This window comes from Melospiza georgiana, chromosome 2, assembly GCF_028018845.1.
Source record: "Melospiza georgiana isolate bMelGeo1 chromosome 2, bMelGeo1.pri, whole genome shotgun sequence".
Taxonomy (NCBI): Eukaryota; Metazoa; Chordata; class Aves; order Passeriformes; family Passerellidae; genus Melospiza; species Melospiza georgiana.
In genome coordinates, this window is record NC_080431.1 from 115,812,840 (window position 1) to 115,832,841 (window position 20,002).

The window sequence follows — 20,002 nt, forward strand, 5'->3', positions numbered from 1 at the left end:
CTCCCCACTGTGTGAGGTTTGGGTGCACCTTCAGGGAGAAGGTACCAGAGCACCCAGCCACCATCATCAGCAGCTTCCAGGATGTGGAGTTGGAGAAACTCAAATTAACAAAAGGGTGAAATTCCACTGGAATAGTGAAAATTCCTTAATCCCTGTTCCTACACTCATTCCACAGTCATATAGCTGCAACCAACAATCATTTTAGGTGCATTCAGCGACACAAACACAGGCCAGGCGCCTTCCACATGAGGGGGTCACTCATAAGGCATTAACATTTATTAGTTTCACACCTTTTGTCACTCAGCTAAGTTTAAGACACCCAAATTCAAAACAAGCTTTCCACTTGGGAATTTATTGCGCCTCAGTGAATGTATTTTCAACTCAAACTTTTTGCTTTCCCAACATTTTGTTGAGGACAAGCCATGATATCTTTCTTGGGGTGTTGTAAAACACAAGCTGAACAAACCCCAGGATTTAAATACTTTTTTTTTTGCCTTTAGCTATGTTGTTTTTAAGTGGCATTACAAGAAAGGTGGTGGACAATGACAGTGCAGGTTGTCACATCAAGATTTTACCTCCTTCTCATTATTTAAAGGATGATATTTCCATTTGCTGTGCTGCCAATTTAACCACATGGCACTTAAGTACTGGGGCTTAAGAACATTATACACATTAGGATTTATAAATCCTTTGAATTGTAGATTATTACTCCAAAGAGGTTTAAAAAAAATGTCTGGCAAACTGTATTTAACTGGAACTTGAGAGTGCTTTTAAAGCTCATAAAACTTTCCTCATTTACTTTAAAAGATCCATTTTCCATCCTCATAACCAGAAAAGAAAATATACAGATCTTTCCGGTCTCCTAAATTTTCTTTGGCATCTAGAAATACAATATTTATAATATTATTTACAGCAGCTATGCAATTATAGCCCATTTAGAGTGGCTCAGAGGTGGAAGGAATCAACACTAACACATCTCTCCAGCTGATCAACAAAACCAGAGAACTGGGAAAAGGAGGGAGTTCCTTATAATCCCAAATGATCATTTCCTGCCTGAAAATTTGAGACCCAGGTAAAACTGACACAAAACTTCATTTTGTTCCTTTGTATGTAACCATTTAACAATTTTTTGTTCTTTTACATGTAAGCATTTTACAATTATTTTTGTATTTTTCCTAAATATATTGTATATTTTTCCTAAATATATTATTTTTATATTTTCCTAAATATATTATATAATAATATATAATATATTTATTTTCCTAAATATATATAACATATATAATATAATATAATATAATATATTATAATATAATATAATATAATATAATATAATATAATATAATATAATATAATATAATATATTATAATATAATATAATATAATATAATATAATATAATATAATATAATACAATATATATAATATATAATATATATTTCCTAAATATTATATTATATTATATTATATTATATTATATTATATTATATTATATTATATTATATTATATTATATTATATTATATTATATTATATTATATTATATTATATTATATTATATTATATTATATTATATTATATTATATTATATTATATTATATTATATTATATTATATTCCTGGACTAAGATATCTGCCTGAATGAAGGAAATTCCTTAATTTCAGTCCATTTCAATACTGTGCTGTTCTGAAATAGCCTCGGGCAGAGCGTGGTGCTGAATGAGAGAGAGGTCAGTGGAGAATTGCTCCCTTTTCACTTTGCTAATCACATCACTCTCGTTTTGTCACAGTTTTTCTGATGTGACAGCTTGGGGCCAAAACAGCTCCAGGAAAGCTGTGCTCTGCTAACACACCCAGAAAGGTGCAAAGCAGTGGGAAGCTGATGTGATGTGCAAGAAGGATAAATGGATCCCCCTCTTCCCTCCCTGCAGCTGTCTGTGACCCCAGGCTGGCCTGTGCCCCTGTGCCAGCTGTGTTCCACGGTGACTCTGTCCCCAGGGAATCTTGGGAGCCTCTGCAGGATTTGAAAATCCATCAAACAAATCCATCAAATTGCCAGTGATGGATTTATCACCACACTTATCAAAGCCTCTGAAAACACAGACAGTGAAGGGGAGGTAAAGGAGGCAATCAAGCAGCCCAGAATAACCAGTGGATTGGATTTCCAGGCATGGGTGTGTTGGAGGGAGCACCAGAAGGAAGAAACTTCTGGTAAATTCACTGCAATATTAGATAGCAACACCCCAGAATGCTGAGAGGGTTAAAGGCACAGCAGATATCATGCTGTGCTTTGATATCCTGCACTCTAATTACAAGTGAGGGCAGAGGTGACTTTTCAAGAAACCACTCCCTCTCCAGATATGGGGCTACAAAACCCAGGATGATTCCAAGAACTGCTGCAAAGCCTTGAGGTACTGCTGCAAAGGAAAATAACAATTATACAGCTAATTAGGATAGAGATGTTCAGGGCAAGGGTATCAGAGCACTTTGCTGGTTCCATTACCTTTCCACCACACCCCTGGAGGAGATCAATAATTCAGTATACCTAGGTATGAGAAGGAGAGGACATGGAGGTACCAGAGAATCCCAAAATCCTGATCTTCCTCTAAAACACAGCTGCACACTTATCCTGCAGCCTTAGGCAGTCAGGGGAAGCCAAACCTTACAGGTGTGCCAAGGGGCACACATACAGGCTTTGGGGGGAAAAGACCATACACAGGGTTTTATTGAGACAGGTACCAGGTCACATCCTTCTTCACCACTTACTTCAGCAACAAAGAGCTGTGCAAAGGTTTGATTTTCCTCACTGCTGTTATTGTTAAAGCCTGGAGAGTATTCCGTGTTTGTTATCCGAACTGTGCCACTAAGTTTCTGGAAGGCTACAAGGAAAGAAGAATACAATACAAGTATTAATATATTATATAAATATATTAATTATAAATATTAAAATTATATAAATATAATATGTGCTTTATGGGCTGCAGCCCATGGACAGGTGTGTCACAGGGTCCAGCATCCCTGGCCACAAGCATCAATTCACAGCAGCAGAAGGCCAGCCCTCTGAAATGTAGCCCAAACCCCAAAAGTCTAAAAATAAATCATCCAGCATCTTAGTCTGCCCTGCCTGAGCCCCAGATGGCTCTCAAGAACCCCTGATGGCTCTCAAGAAAGGCACTGACCTCCTGCAGGTCTCATATCTGCCAGCTCTGCCTTGGATCCTCAGCGATATCTGGAATTTTGCTCTATTCAGGCACTGGAATTGCTCTCCCAGGCTCAGCTGGGTGTCCCACCAGTCCCTCCAGAGGGAAACCATTGCAGCACCAAATCCTCCCTGCAGCCTCAGAGGAAGGCTGGGCTGCTGCCTGAGCTTGCACATCTACACTTTGGACAGCTGTGGTGGGATGAGATGAATCCCAACAGGGTGTACGCTTCCCTCCTAGTTCACATCTGCTGGATGACATCAATGCAACTCAAACATTTTGAGTTTATTTCCTGATTTCTCTGTGTTTCCCAGTGTCTCTGGGCTTGGCATTGTTACTACAGACACTGAAGTGATCAGAGAGCAGAGAAAGGGCTTCTCAAGGCATGGTTTGTGCCCTGGCATCCATTTAGTGATGACTGCAATCATCCAATGCTGTGACCATTGCCAGCAAATTGCCTTCATGCTGCCCCCAGCTCCTAACAAATCATCCCTCCCGACAACAACAAAACCTAATGTTTCAATGGTTTATATAAATACAGGATTGTCTTCACCAAAAACCTCAAGAATTTTATCATCTAGCCAAGGATTCAGTTTAAAATTCTGATTCAAGTTACCAGTCTTTGCTTTCTGGTGTAGCAACCTGCTCTCCTCCCTACACACAGCCAACTGCACCTCCACAGGGGATCAGGCCCCAGGCTCCAGCTCTGAGCCCGTCTGACTCCTACATTCAGTTTTAATCTGCCATTTTAGCTGCTTTCTATGAAACAGAAGGAATTAAAAAGCTCTGCATAAACTCTTTACACCCAAGTTCTACCCACACTGGGAAAATAATCACTTGAACTAGGACAGGTACTGGAGGAAAAGAAATAGTGACCAGGTAAAGCTTTACAGGAGAGGGGAGAAATGCCTTCTTGACCTCCTGAGCCCACCGGAGGAGGGTTCCTTCATCCCAGCATAATTCTGATCCCAAAGGAATCCTCACCACTGGCAGATCAAAGGATTTGGGTTTGCTTTTTGCCATGGCTTGTCCTGTCATGTGAGCACAGGTATTTAGGGGATAAAACACTTCATTTGTTTCAGGTGAGAGGGGAAAATGTTCTGAACAATTCTCAAATAATAATAAAAAAGACTCCTGGTATTTAAAACACCAGACTATGAAGAGTTGGCTGAGGTTGAGCCTCCAGGTCAGAGATGATGCCACAAGGAGGAGCTGCATATGAAACTTCACCAACCATGGGCTTTTACCCTCTGGATTTCCTGCCCTAGGCTGGTGAGATGCCACTCTGGTGGCTTTTGCTCTTATTCCTTAGGCATAATCCCTCCACAAGCTTCTTTCCCAGCAAAAGCACTTGGCTGAATATTTGGTTCACCAGGAATATAAGCCAAGTTTTTATAAACGGAACTCTTTTTGAGTAGAATCCTTCTTTTTTTTTTTTTCTTTTTTTTTTTTTTTCTAGCTGGGAACAGCCTATAAGTGGCTTTTTGTCAGTTAAAATTAGCTAATTTTATACTTTAAAAAAAATCTTTGTTTTCATTTAAAAAACAAAACATCTTTTTTAGGTGGGGAGAAGACAGCAGCTGAGCAGGGCATTGGCACAGCTGCCCAAGGCAGGGCAGGATGGCAGGAGGGGACACCTGATGAGCAGGGATGGGGGGACAAGAGAGGCTGGAGAAGCAGCATTGGGTGAAAAATGACTGAAAAGGGCATTTTCCAGGGAGAAAGGAATGAGGGAGAACCAGAAGTGGGGCTGGATCAGTGGAGACCACCAGGAACATGAGATCACAGGGGAGGGGGAGATAAAAGAGCAGAGGAATGTGTGACTTGTGATCAGAGAGATGTGGAGGGCATGAGAGACAGAATAAAGATGAGCAGAAGCAAAACTGAAATAGCCAAACTAAACAGTGACACACTACAGAAAAAAAAAAAATACATTTAGTGATGGGCAGAGACAGCAGCATTGCTATCCCAAACAAAACTGTAATTTTAACACCAAATCTGACTCTCTGAAATATGATTCAGCTCCAGTCAACAGAAAAATCCCCTAATTAAGTGCAATACATCTGCCCAAACCCAAACAGATGAAACCTTCAGCAGCCTTGTTGCTCTCAATTGCATCTCTTGAAGCAAAGTCTCTCGGGTTTCCAGGCAGCTCCTGCCTCACAGGGGATTTGTGGAGGACTCTGACTAATCATCCTCTGCTGAGAGCAATGGGAAGGCAGGTCCTTTTCCTCCCTGGCTGCCTAAATTAACTCCTCACACAGTTGCTGCTGCTGTGTCCTGGTGCCAGAGGCTGCAGGAAAAACCAGGATGTGTGGCAAAAGGACAAGTAGTAAATGTTGCCACGAGCCACATTTCAGTGCACTCTTTTATCATGCTTCCTCCTCTTGGGGTGAAGAACTGTAACATCAATAAAAGCAACTGCTAAATTGCCAGGAAGAGGAATTGCTTTCACAAGCTGATTTAGCAAAGAGAAAGTGCCAATTCCTGCAGAAAATATTATTGACATAGAAAAAATTGCAGGCACCAAGACAATAACTTTGACATTGAAGAGATAGTTTTAGATGCCTTTTTCTGAACTCTGAGTGAGACTTGCTTCTCCCCCAGGTGAATTCCCATGTGCAGACCCCATGGGATGTGTACTCACTGCAGGCTGGGTTGGGGGCTGGAGAGGTGCCTGGCCAAGCTGGTGTCCCCAAGGCTCCAGAGTGTCCCTCAGACCAAGAGCTGTTCTCCCTTCCCACCTCTCCATCTGCTCTGGGGGTGGCAATGCCAACGTTCCTGGCCAGCAGAGCTGTGTGGGGGCACCTGGAGAGCTGCCCTGGGGCACTGTGTGAGTGCTGGTGGCAGCTGAGGCTCTTTGAGTTGGAAACAGCCCAAGTGAGCCGAGCTGCTCGTGCCTGGCTGTGCCCATGGGTGTGTTTGGGAGAGCAGCCATGGCCATGGAGCTTTGCTGCAATGGGCTCCTGGCCTCTGTCCCCATGGGCAGTGCCCTGCTGGGGGTGACCTCCATGGCCACTGGGCTGCTGGTCCTGCTCAAAGCCATCTGTGGGAAAAGACCTTTTTGCCAAGGGGTTGGAGGAGCACTGGTGGGACTGTGGGACACTCTTTTGTCACCCAAGGCCAGCGCACAGGGAGGAGTGTGGCAGCACCAGACATAGGGCCTGCAGCAGCCACTGTCCCCATGGGCAGTGCCCTGCTGGGGGTGACCCCCATGGCCACTGGGCTGCTGGTCCTGCTCAAAGCCATCTGTGGGAAAAGACCTTTTTGCCAAGACATTGGAGGAGCACTGCTGGGATTGTGGGACGCTCTTTTGTCACTCAAGGCCAGCGCAGCAAGGAGGAATGTGGTGGCACCTGACGCGAGGCCTGCAGCAGCTGCTGTCCCCATGGGCAGTGCCCTGCTGGGGGTGACCCCCACTGCCATGGGGCTGCTAGTCCTGCTGAAAATCATCTGTGGGGTCAGACCTTTTTGCCAAGGGGCTGGAGGAGCACTGGTGGGACTGTGGGACACTCGTTTGTCACCCAAGGCCAGCATAGCAGGGAGGAGTGTGGTGGCACCTGACGCGGGGCCTGCAGCAGCCGCTGTCCCCATGGGCAGTGCCCTGCTGGCAGAGACCCCCATTGCCACAGGGCTGCTGTCTCTGCTGAAAGCCGTCTGTGGGGACAGACCTTTCTGCCAAGGGGTTGGAGGAGCACTGGTGGGATTGTGGGACGCTCTTTTGTCACCCAAGGCTAGCGCAGCAGGGAGGAATGTGGTGGCGCCAGACGTGGGGCCTGCAGCAGCCGCTGTCCCCATGGTGGCAGTGGGAGCAGGGCCTGCAGGGCTTCTGCCTTCCTCAGGAGCCAAGTCCGTGCTGGTTTTTATTTCAGGAGCCGCGGTTTCGGTGAGAGGATCCACAATCTCACCTGCAACACAGAAAACACACCCTGAAACTGGAGGAGCAGGCACCAGGGCCTGACCTGAAAATGGCACCAAGGGCACTCAACCACCCATGGCAGCATTACAAAACCAGGTCTGGGATGGTCAGGAACGCAGTGTAGAACACGTGATATTTGTGGGGTTGAATCTGGTTTGGGCTGACACAAAGAATAGGTTTGATTCCTGAGTCTCCTGTTCTAGTTGGCAAGGCTGTGGATCAACTTGGTGGGAGGAAATTAGCCACAGACATAGCAAAAGAGGGAAAACTACTCCTTGCACTTATCAGGCTTATCAAGGAGGATCTCAGAGAGATTTCACCCGAATTTGTTTATTTATTTATTTATTTAAAGAATAATTTTATACACACACACATGCACACACACATATATATAGTTAGAGACAGGTCATATATACCCCTTCAGCCACAGACTGCAAAGGTACAATTATATAAACAGATACTCTAAAAGCAGATGTAAAACCCACAATTTATTCCCATGTTTCATGGCAAAAAAACCCCCCTACATGCCAGCCTTTTTCTCACCCTCACAGTTTCTTCCAGGTCGGGATGGATTGGTATCCATGGTTGTCTTGCACCTGCACATGTAGGAGCCCATCAAATTGATGCACTCTGCAAACACTGAGCAGTCATTGTCAGCTTGGGAAGCACATTCATCCCAGTCTGTGGGAGCAAAACAAGAGCAAAATTCAGAGAGCATCCCTGCTGGCTGCATTAGGCTAGAAATAGTCATTAAGTAGTCCTTTTTAAATTTACTTATATGGTTTTCCTTTTTCATCATTTACCTGTCAGCCAAGCTTTGAGTGATGCAGAACACTAACTGTTTTGTTATTCTCTTGTTCTTGTACTCTGAAAAGTATTTTCTCTGAGTAAAGACTTTTAAAATCATTGTTTTTAGAGGTAAACACATTTAAAGTGAAAAAAAAAATGCTGTAGGTTTGTACTACAATTATGTCAAAATCACTCACTATACCAACTTCTGTGTACAGCACCTCCAGATATATGAGGCAATGAATAGATCTGTTACCACTAGTTACCAGTAGATACAACATTAAATAGAGACTTAATCCAAATAATCTCCTGCTTCACATAAAAAGTAAATGCCAGTAACTCCCAGGGGAAGCACTGTTCTGTTCTTAACAGAGGAAGTGCTAAGGGCAAAATATCTTCTTATACAATTTTTCTTCTCAAAAGTAATGCTGTAAAACTGTGACCCTCTTTCTGGTAGTGTCAGAAAAGACATCCTGATTCATCAATGCATGAAGATGCTCTAAGGGTGTTCCTAATGTCTGATTTCAGCTGCTCTGTATCAGTTAGAGGGGCCTTTTCATGCAGTTATAGACCTATTTTATTGCAGAGTCTCTTCTCTTTTGAGGGATTTTTATCTGGAGTCTTGTGTTGCCATTCACACCCTGTTCCAGCAAATCTGCAAGGGCTGAGTTAGGCCTTTGGACAGGAATAATTCCAGTGAATCCCAGGTGAGCCCTCCCTGTGTGACAGCCTCGTGCGCCCACCTTCTGCCTCAGGGCCCTGAAAGAGGGAGAGCAGCAAATGAGGCTAAAAACTGTGTCTTGGGACAAATAATTCTGATCACAGGCTAGAAAATTTTTCTGAATAACAAATTAACAGAAGTGCTTGTTCTGTAAACTTGCAGATTAATGATGGTGATTATTTCTCTGAAACAAAGGAATATCCCACTCCATGTGCATGCACATACACACACTCATCTTTCTGCTTGCTTTTCCTTCCTTCTAGCTAATATTTCAATTCTTTTCACTTTTTTTGTCATTGGGTAATTGCTGTATCCATGATAGTCTCCATTAGACAATGTCATGTGTTTATGGCCAGCAGTTGCCTATTATTCCAGCCTAAACCACTTAGAGGGAATGCAGGAGGGTGCAGGATTGACTGAACACTGGAGATGAAATCTCATTAATTCCTAACTGTGCTATGAAATAATTGTGACCCTTGGTGGCTTCCAACACCATCTGAGAGATGCTAATTGCCAAATCACTTACATTCACTGCCTCCATTGTTTCTGAGGGTTTCCTTTTTCTGCACTTAGCACGGCTTTTTAAGCAAATTCCTTCGCCTCTGATGGCCACATTCAATCATGCATTGGGTCAAAACGCTGGCATTGACTGGTGCATCACTTGTGCACATCCACACACACACTGCACTAAACCATCTAAACCATCACATCTCAGCCAAAATCTGCTCTGAGTTCTCCTTCTGCACTCTTGGCACCTGTCTGGTCCTTCACATTTGGCACTTCCCTACACACACCTCAACCAACAGTCCTAGTCCAGAAATTATTAAAAAGCCTCCTTTGTGTTCATTCTGATTACCTATTATACACCTGTAAGGGGTACATGCAAAGGGTAAAAATCTGTGACATTCCTTGCCAAATGATGTTGCAGATGCTAAAGATTGATCTGATTTGATGGGAGAGATTCATGGGGGATAAACAAACCCAAAGAAATCCCTCTGGATTCAGGGAATCCTGGAGCTGAAAACAGTTTTTGGCTAAGGGACAATTTGTGGGAGGTGATGCCTTCTCCAGGAATTGGCTCCTGGGTGGGACATTGTGCTAGAAGGATCTTGGGCCTGACTCAGCACACATCCCTTTCTCTTCTCTCACCGTGCCCCACAAAACAGATTTTATTGTCTCTATTCATCATGGCAATAAACTTAATAATTTATGGATCTTCAAAGATCTGGTCCACTCCCTTCAGTTGTGCTGTCCCTTCTGACTGCTCATCCCTGCTTTTCACAGCTGAATGGACTGTCAATAAACCAAGCACAAAGCCAGGTGTGGCCAGGCTGCAGGGAGGATCCAGGGGACAGGATTTGGGTGGGCTTATTGCCAAAAGTCATGTCCTGGGGCTCTCCAGGGTCAGGAAGGAAAACATCCCATTATACAAATCCTTCCTTCCTGTGTTTCACTCCTTATTTTCCACTTAGGAAACTCATGTTGGAGAAACTCTTCTTTGGGTAGAGCTATGAAATAAACCCCTTTTCTCAGCCCCTGAGGAGGAGTGGAGGTGTTGGCTGTGCCCCTGGATGAGTGTGGTGCTGCTGGAAGCCACCTGCTTTTCTGCAGCTGAAGTGACAGTCCAGAGCCATCACCTTCTTCTTCCTCAGCCTTTTGGTCCCAGGATCAATAACATTTACAAAGTATTTTGGCACACATCAGCCTCTTGCAATTCAGCTGCCACTGTGATATTTGTAGGTTTCAAGTGCAATTTGTCTCCTGTTTTTTTACCTGTCCTGTTCTCCTTAACCTGCATATGCTCTGCAACTCCAAAGGGAGTTTTTCCTGCTCAGAAAGGCTCAACACACCAAGAGAGAAGAATAACCCATTCTGTTGGCTTTGGCAACTTTCTGAACTCTGCTGTCTCTGCCAGCTGGGAAACCTGAGGACAGAACTCAGTTCTTTGAAGATAAAAGTGGTGATTACTGAAGATCAAACAAAGGCCTAGCTTAACATAAATTCCATGCATGTTTCTTCAGTCCTATTCACAGTAAGGACATTTGGGAATTCCTCTGGCTGGGTTTCTAGAGGGAAGATGTCAAATTTCTTAAACCTTGGCCCCCAATCTTGGAGCACAAAACTGTCTAGAGGGTGTGTGGATCTACAGGCTGCAGATATTCCACAGTAATCCTGTCTGCCTTTCAGCTTGAGAAAGATGTGGCAAAATTCCTGCTGGGGAACAAAGAGGAGATGGAGGAAAATGAAGAGGGAAACCAAGGGCTCCACTTGGGTTAACCACAGTGAGGAGAAGCAGTGCCTGCAGGTACCTGGGGATAGCCAGTGCTCCTTTGTCTGTCCCTCCTGGGCTTTTGAATAAAACCTCTGGTAGAATTCTCACATCATGGTTTTCTCTTCAACAAACCACATCCTTTGTTTTTCTATTTTGTGAAAATTATTGGTGATACTGCACATGATCAAAACACAAATCTGCTTTCTTCTTGCAGAAAAAACCCCAAAAATTACCTTCTACTGCAGTGTTTTGCTGATCCACCTCTAGCACAGAGCCATTGTGCAGGTAGGAGAGCACTGGGGCAAATGTGGAAGCATCCACTGGAAACTCGGGATCCTGCACGGTGATTCTGAGCCTCACAATGATGCTTCCTGCTGCCAGGGATTCAATCTGCACTTTCAGTTTCCCAGATTTGTACAAGGCAGAAATGTTGGGTGGGAATGAATTTTCAAGCTGAGCAAAGGGAGAGAAGCATTGACAATTAGGGAGCCAACAGGTACCTCTTTAAATATTTATAGAAGCACAACATAGAAGATGCTGGAAAAAGAAAAGTTCCAAAGTGTTTCAGAAATCTTATTTTTCAGAGATTATTTTGGCACAAAGTAGTGCAACCCTGCTGAGAAGGACTTGAGTGTGGATGAGAGGCTGGACATGCCCTGGCTGTGTGCACTGGGAAACCCTCTGTGTGCTGGGCTTCACCAAAATCAGCGTGGGCAGCAGGAGAGGGGGGAATTCTGCCCCCCTGCCCCTTTCAGGTGAGACCCCACCTGCAGAACTGCATCCAGCCCTGGGGCCCAGCACAGGGAGGACAAGGAGCTGCTGGAGCCAGTCCAGAGGAGGCAGCAGGATCAGAGCAGCTCTGCTGTCAGGAAATGCTGAGAGAATTGGGATTGTTCAGCCTGCAAAGCAGAAGGCTCTGGGGAGACTTAACTGTGACCTTCCAGTACTTTAAGGAAACTTACTGGAAAGATGAGGCAAGACTATTTACAAGGGCCTGGAGTGACAGGACAAGGGGGAATGACTTCAAACTGTCAGAGAGTAGGGTTAGATTACATATTAGGAAAAAACTTCTTTACTCTGAGGGTGATGAAGCCCAGGCACAGATTGCACAGAGAAGCTGTGGATGCCCCATCACTGAACGTGTCCAAGGCCAGGTTAGACAGGGTTCTGAGCAGTGTGGACTGGTGGAAGATGTCCCTGTCTATGGCAGGGGTTTGGGACTGGATGATCTTCAAGGCCTCTTCCAACCCAAACCATTTTGTGATTATATAACTCTGTGATACCTTTGAAAACTGTATCCATCTGACCACTGGTCTTACAAACCAAGCTCCAAATTTTGGCTCCAAGGAGCAGAATTCCCCCTGGCCCTGTTTGCCTGCAACTGTCCTGGTAATGTATGCAGCAGAGCTTTGATGTTACCTCTGTATGTCACACATACATTTTGTTTCATTTACAAGTGTGGCCATGGCTTTAGTTCCCAGGGAGCATTTGAAACTCACCAGTTCAAGTTCAGCCTGCAGCCCAGTCCAATAACAAAAAAACCTCAGGATGACAGACAAGGAAAAATGGGGGTGGATAACTTCAAAAAATGTGTTTGAGACAGCCCAGCTTCAAGGCAGCATCACAATCACATCATGGTTAATTACCAAACGAGCTGAACAAATGGAATTACTTGTGACAGTGTTCACAGGGGTCTCAGGATGAGAGATGAGAATCTGACTCCATGTTTCAGAAGGCTGATTTATTATTTTATTATATATATTACATTAAAACTATACTAAAAGAATAGAAGAAAGGATTTCATCAGAAGGCTAGCTAAGAATAGAAAAAAAAAAGGAATGATAACAAAGGTTTGTGTCTCAGACTCTCTGTCCGAGCCAGCTGACTGCGACTGGCCATTAATTAGAAACAACCAACATGGGCCAATCACAGATGCACCTGTTGCATTCCACAGCAGCAGATAATCATTGTTTACATTTTGTTCCTGAGGCCTCCCAGCTTCTCAGGAGAAAAAAATCCTAAGGGAAGGATTTTTCATAAAATATCATGGCTACAATTACTCTGAACACTGAAGCTGGCACACTGCTGTCAGTACTTGAGCTGTGCAGGAGCTGGCAGTTTCACCTTACATATTTAGAAGCCAGCTCCTTGCTTGAGCCTTTTGTTGCTGCATACACCTCAAAGCGTGTCTTTGAGCACAAATCCAGAGCCATAAATCAGCACAGCTTTGCTCCCATTGAGTCAGAGCTTGCTCAAAAAGATCCCTACAAACTGTGCAGCTGGTCTAAGCTCACATCAGGGTAGAGAGGCAGGAAAATGAGGAGAGAAGAAATGAGAGGGCTCACAAACACCCAAGGAGGCAGAAACAACACAGATGAGCAATGCTCCTTTTTCTTCCCAACCTGATGAAGCCAATCAGGTCTGCATTAATCTCAGGGAAGACTCACTCACCAAAATCTTCCTACACAACAAAAGTGAACAATTTGCAACTGCTGGAAATAAAGCCATGTGAGGAGGTTCAACTTGCAATTTCTGTTGGGCAAATGTTTCTCCTCTGCTGCTCTTGAATGTATAGCACCATAATTGTTTTGGGTTTTTCTCTTGCATTTAAATTCACTCATGATTACAATTCACCCTTTGTTTTGGGGAAGCCTTGTTTTGGGTGGAGATCCCAATTCCTCTGTATGGGCCCTATTCTGTGCAGCAAAACTGTAGGAAATGTGCTCCATCTGAAACCTCCCCCTTTTTTGGGAAGCTCAGAGCTGCCACCAGACTTCATGACTCAGGTTTTGTTTCTGGCTGATTACACCTGACTGTGGACAGTGCCCACACGTGTGCAGGCAAGGAGAGGAAAGCCTGATCCAGATACTTTCCCTGAAAGAAGAAAGTCAGCAGGCAGAGAACTATTTATTTGAGAGGAGGAAGACAATTATTGAGCAGACTGTGCTGAAATGAATGCCAGGAATGCCATTTCAATAATCCATTTAAAAGCCTCAAGTTAATTTACTGTGAGTTTATTGCCAAATTAAAGATCCAAGGAAAGGAGCCCCTGTTGCATGTCTGCATTTATAATTCCTCCACTCTTCTGCAGAGGATAATTCTCACTGGCTTCATTGCTAATAAGGCCAAGGGCTCGATCTGTCTAGTCAGTTGAATTTTGTTGCAATTATAAAGAAAGGTCACAGGAAATTGTATGCTGATTTTTGAAGGACTATTTCATCCAGGCATAAAATCCTCTATTAGATTAAATAAATTGTACATTAAAAAAAATATGTATATTACCTAGAGATATAGTCATTTTACCTCTGTAAGCAAAATCCTTGAAAATTCCTCATATGCTGAGCTGCTGGAATTATGGAAATCATCAGTGAAGTTGTAGTTGAGAATCCTCATAGTAACATCAAATAGCTTGGCCTCTGTAAAACACAACATGACAAAATAGGAAAGGATTTAGTTAAAAATTATGCACCTGGACCAAAATCTCAGCTGATGGAAGAAAGGAGGACAGGATTGAGAGATTTTGGCATTAAATAAAAAAATGAAGGCAAATAGGCTCCTACAAGCTTCTGATACATTGAGAAGATGCATTTATATCAGGTCTAAAGAGATACTTTGGTGCCTAATTGCAACTGCATGAGAGCTGGGTGTACACATACTTTATGTGTGGGTTTACACATACCTGGCTTGGCCCTACACAACTCCTGCCCTTAAGTCACACCCAGGGTTGGATTTCCTGTGGGCTCATCTCTGGCCCACCAGTTTTTATTTATTTATTTTCCTGATCTTGGCAGTGGGGATAGTAAATATATTCTCAAACTGAAAGTACAACAGAAAGCTGAGCATGTCCCCTGTGTGTGTGGTGAGCCCTGACAGATACTGTACAGAGCACAGGAGCCAAAACCAAGAGCCAAGGAATCTCTAACTGCTCTGTCCTGTATAAACACTCCCAGGCTGTTACTCCTTGGACTGATCTTTGGAAAAATTTTCTTTTTCTCAAAGGCTCCAACTTCATACTCTGAAGTTCAGCCCACTGTTTTCATAACCACTAGACCTCCTACTTTCCCTCCACAAAGAGAGTAATTTCCTTCTGACCCAAACTGGAGTCATCCCTCATCTCATCAAAGGGAAGGCTCTCAGGGATAAACATGAACAGCAGCATTCCCACTGTGGTCAGTAATAAAGAGTTCACTCTTTGAAAAAGAGCAGAGAGATTTATTTCTTTATTTGCATGGAGGAAATAATTTAAGACTAGAGAAAAAGCAAAATTTTGTTTGACCAACACACTAGGGCCTCAGGAAGCTCCCACCACCAGTTAATTGAACAGAACTGGGCAGGTAGTCTGCAGCTTTCTTACTCAGAGCTTGTAATTCTCTTTAATCCTTTATTCAGTAGAATCTGCCCTTCCTCTGGGCACTCGTGTTAGCTCAGCTGAGCCCTTGTCAAACCAGTTACATAGATTTCCCTCTGGCCACAGCCATCAACCAGGGAAATATGAGGCCTGCTGGGAGATGGGTGGCAGCAGAAAGCAAGGCCAGGCACCAAAGAAATAAATTTTTTAAAAGAATTATAGCTAGCTTAGCCTGATATCTGTAATAGTCTAATCAGCTCCAGCACTGCTTTATCAACATAGGCCAAAGTTCTACTGCCTGATATTCTGGATTGGATAAATGCTGGAGTAGATGAGATAAAAAGTGCTGAAGAAGTTGTTCAGTGAGGACCAAAGGGTCATTGCTGAACTGCAAGTGAATGGGGATGGAAGGAGGAGAATGGATAAGACAGAGATATACTATTATATATCAAGAAATATATAACATATAATAATATATATAATATAATATAATATAATATAATATAATATAATATAATATAATATAATATAATATAATATAATGTAATATAATATAATATAATATAATATAATATAATATAATATAATATAATATAATATAATATAATATAATATAATATAATATAATATAATATAAATTATATTATAACATACATATTATATATATGTATTTTAAAGTGTTTCTTTACCTGTTTTAACATTTTGATGGGAGATAATGGTTTTCCCACAAGTTTCATAGCGGATCTCTACTGAATACATCACACCTGCTTCCAGGTGAGACACATCCACCTGCATTTCCTCTGTCCTCAGGTTCTGCACAGTTTCATTGCCCTTGGCCACCCGGACATGGAAAGTGTGGTTCAGAGTGGAACTGACAAGCCAGGACATTTCAAAGCTGTTGCTGGTAACGCTGAGGATCCGATGGTTTGTAACTGCAGAGGGATCTGTTGCAAGAGTTGGGACAGAAAAAGCAACATTTCACTTTTAAAACCTTGTGCTGTTCTAAATCCACTACTGACAAGCACTTTGACAGTCAATAGGGTCAGGACAGAATCTGCCCCTCTCACACCAGTAGATCCCCTCATTCCATGAACCATCCCACTAGACTGACTGATGTAGTGTTTAACCTTTTCATTTCCTTTTACTATAAGAATTTCTGTTGCTGTGATTTCTGTTGCATCATAGAGTCACAGAACAGTCTGGCCTGGAAAGAACCTTGAAGATCATCCAGTGTCACCCCCTGCCATGGGCAGGGACACCTTCCACTAGACCAGAATGCTCAGAGCCCCATCCATCCTGGCCCTGAACACCTCCAGGGATGAGGCAGCCCCAATCCCTCTGGACAACCTCATCTCCTCCAAATCTCCAGTCACAGAAATAATCAGCCAGTCAACAACAGGAATAAGTTTGGAAGAGTGACTCTGGGTACTCTACACGTGCTGACACCTGCTTTGCCTCTTGTCACTTTAATCATCAAAATGCCCCTGTTCAGGTAAAGGTTGCCTGGATTTATCCTGGAAATCCCCCCAGACCCAGCTAAGAGAGGCTGGGGGAGAGTGGTGTGCAGCACTTCACCTGTCATTGCACTCTAGTGCAGGGCAATCACTGTCATGTCAGTGGGAAAAGACAGAGCCCTTCAGAGATGATCCCTGTCCAGGGAGGAGGAGGAGGAGGAGGAGGTGTTTAAGCTGGGTGGTAGGATGAGTTGCCCTGCAGCAGAGTCAGTCAGTCTGGCTTGAGAAAGAGAACCCAGACAAGGCACCTCTGCTGGAGAGAGCAGGAGAGATGAGCATCACACCCCACACTAACCCAGAGACCACGGCACGCTGCTGCCACAGCTTCAGCTCTTTCGTGCTAATGGTTAGACTAAGGAGAAAAGCTTGTTTTCATACATTCATAAATTGTTTTCATCAATAGAACACATTTTTTTCCAGCACTCTGAGCCAGGTGGCTGCCAAACACCCCCAAAGCCACTCCCCCCTGTGCTAGAGGGGCCTCAGTTTAATTCCTCTGGCTTCAGCTTCAATCAGAAGTTGTGGATGAAGATCAAGAATACCCAGCTTGTCTCTCTGAACTCTCAAACAACTTAAATCTATTTCCTCCCACAGATGAACAGGGTGTTGTTAAAAGGACTGTAATAACTCTTGCCTGAAAGGGCTGGATCACCCACATAAACAAAAATCTACTGAGGTTTGTTCCCATCAAAAATCAAGAAAACATTTATTAAAATCCAAGGTTACTTACAGCACTCGGCATCTGTAGATTGGTTGGTTATGGACAAGAGACTTGATTTCCTTACAGAAGGAGAGCTACTACCAGTGTTAACAGCATTTACTGAACTTGGAGCAGATGCTACCATGCCTAGGGGAAAATCAGATTATCAGAGTTAGAGTATTTCTAAGAAAACAAATCCAAAAATAATACCATTCAGGTTTTCCACATGAAAAGCAGCAATAGAAGTAATATAAATAAAAAATAAAAGTGCTATCATATCACAAATGCATAAAGTAATACATTATCTTAATTTTTGAGATTAAGGGATTGTAAAATTGTTTTCTAATTAAAGCATTGAATCTGCAGGCAATTATTCATCTCATTATCTTAAAGCCTATTAGCAGGCCCATTGATGTCTGTGGGCTGTAAGTGTATTTTGCTGAACTGGTACCACAAGGAATTATTTCAGCCAGTGCCAAACTCCAGCTGCTTGCAGCAGAGAGCTCAGCAGCAGTGCAGGAGCTCAGGGTGGGATCACACAACCACTGCAGTCAAAATAGGAACAAAGAAAATGGTAGAAATAATGCCATTAATTGTTTCTCAAGAGGCTGGATGTAGCTATGATATTTTATGAAAAATCCTTTTGCTAGGATTTTTCTCCTGACAAGCTGAGAGGCCTCAGAAACAAAATGTAAACAATGATTATCTGCTGCTGTGGAATGCAACAGGTGCATCTTTCATTGGTCTCATGGGGTTGTTTTTAATTAATGGCCAATCACAGTCCAGCTGTCTCAGACTCTCTGAGAGTCAAGAGCTTTTGTTGTCATTCCACTTCTTTCCTTGCTAGCCTTTTGATGAAATCCTTCGTTCTATTCTTTTAGTATAGTTTTAATATATCATTTTAATATAATATATATCATAAAATAATAAATCAGCCTTCTGAACCAAGGAGTCAAGATTCTCATCTCTTCCCTCGTCCTGGGACCCCTGTGAACACCACCACAGCTGGGGAGGTGCACTGACAACAAGTGTGCTCTGAGAAGCAGGAGGGTCTGAAGTTTTAGGTTTTGGCTGATGAGTGAGGACAGCTGAGGGTGAAATAGAAGAAACACAAAGGACTGTGAAATGAATACTCTGCATTTCCATCAGAAATAGGTAACAGGTTTATGTGGCATTTTCTCCCAACAGGAGGAGAAGGGGCACTCATGCACCAGAAATTCCTGCAAAGAGCACAAAATCCTGCAGGAACATCCTCAGCATTCCCAGGGTGATTCCTACACTTCTTACCTTCCTTCCTTGGGCTCAGCCAGTGAGGGGTGACAGTGGCATGTCCATGCTGGGGATGGCAGCTGTAATAGCCCTCCAGGTTCACACAGCTGCTTTTCTCAGGGCAAGCATTGAATTCAGCATAGGAGCATTCATTGACATCTAGGAAGAACAACACACCTTGCACGGATACTGGGAGCAGCATCAAGATTCGTCTGCACTGTGTGTAGACCAGGCTGTGGCTATGATAAATTCAGTGTAAATCTGCAGTAATGCTAATGTTAAATTAATTTAACATTGATGCTATTGTTAAAGTCATTCTGGATGTTACCACCCTATCACTTTTTACCCCAATTCTTTGGAATTATAGGACAATTAGGGGCAGCTCCTGCTTACACCTGTAGGATGCCCTCCAAACCTGAGATGTCAGCACAGAAGGAAGGAGGACTACCCAGGGATTTCACTGAAAGCTGGACTGAGCAAACACAGAATAAGCAGAATGCATTTTAGGAGTGAAATATTCAGACAACTGCAGAGCAATAAGTAGCCTGACATAATTTAAAATTAATATATTGAAATGTTTATGTAACATTTAAAAAGTATGTAGCAATATGCTATAGTAATTAACAGACTACAAATATGACTTGTTTCATACAAGCTACTGGAAGTAATATATTTGCTTCCCAAGAAAACAGGTTTTTTAAGAGCCTGTTTAATACAACTAATGATTGTGCTACAAATAGGCACACATTTGCTTTTTCATCTGGAAAACTATGTTACTGGGAGAAAATAAATCTGAGGGTTCACAAGCATTCCCTTCCAAACTATTCACTCCAAAATAACAATTAATTCTCCATCCTATAGCAGAAAGGTCAGGGCTGTGTTTGTAAAGTTTGCAAGATCCTCTGTACCATCTTGTGTATATCTCTGTGCTATTTAAAAACAAATTAATGGTTATAGAAATGAGATCCCAAGTGAAGAGGGACAAACCCCCTGGAATGTGACAGGATTAGAGTCAGTGACCTTGCACTTGTGTGTCAATCACTTCATACACGCGCTTCACCATGGCCTTCAGGGAGGAGGAGACCTCTGCCAGAGGAGCTGGATGCTGCAGGCCCAGGAGAAGCTGGGAGGCCACTGTCCCAGCGTAGATGTCCCCATGGTTACTCTGGATGTGGTGCACAGAGGCATTCAGGGGCTGCAATGCACCAGTTATCTGGAAAACAGGGCAGCAAACACTGGAGCACCTCAGTCATCTCCCAGCACATGAATTATG

General features: G+C 43.1%; 1 protein-coding gene across 1 annotated transcript in view; it reads right to left on the reverse strand.

The window, feature by feature from the left end:
• UMODL1 (uromodulin like 1) overlaps positions 1-20,002 on the reverse strand; it is a 78,575-nt gene that overhangs the window by 18,013 nt on the left and 40,560 nt on the right. The window contains exons 5-13 of the mRNA XM_058045593.1: positions 19,750-19,942; positions 18,748-18,888; positions 17,491-17,607; positions 15,936-16,190; positions 14,202-14,314; positions 11,132-11,351; positions 7,660-7,797; positions 6,461-7,105; positions 2,764-2,876 (exon numbers count right to left, since the gene is read on the reverse strand). Coding sequence (XP_057901576.1) covers positions 2,764-2,876; positions 6,461-7,105; positions 7,660-7,797; positions 11,132-11,351; positions 14,202-14,314; positions 15,936-16,190; positions 17,491-17,607; positions 18,748-18,888; positions 19,750-19,942 — 1,935 coding nt within the window. The remainder of the gene's footprint in view (positions 1-2,763; positions 2,877-6,460; positions 7,106-7,659; positions 7,798-11,131; positions 11,352-14,201; positions 14,315-15,935; positions 16,191-17,490; positions 17,608-18,747; positions 18,889-19,749; positions 19,943-20,002) is intronic.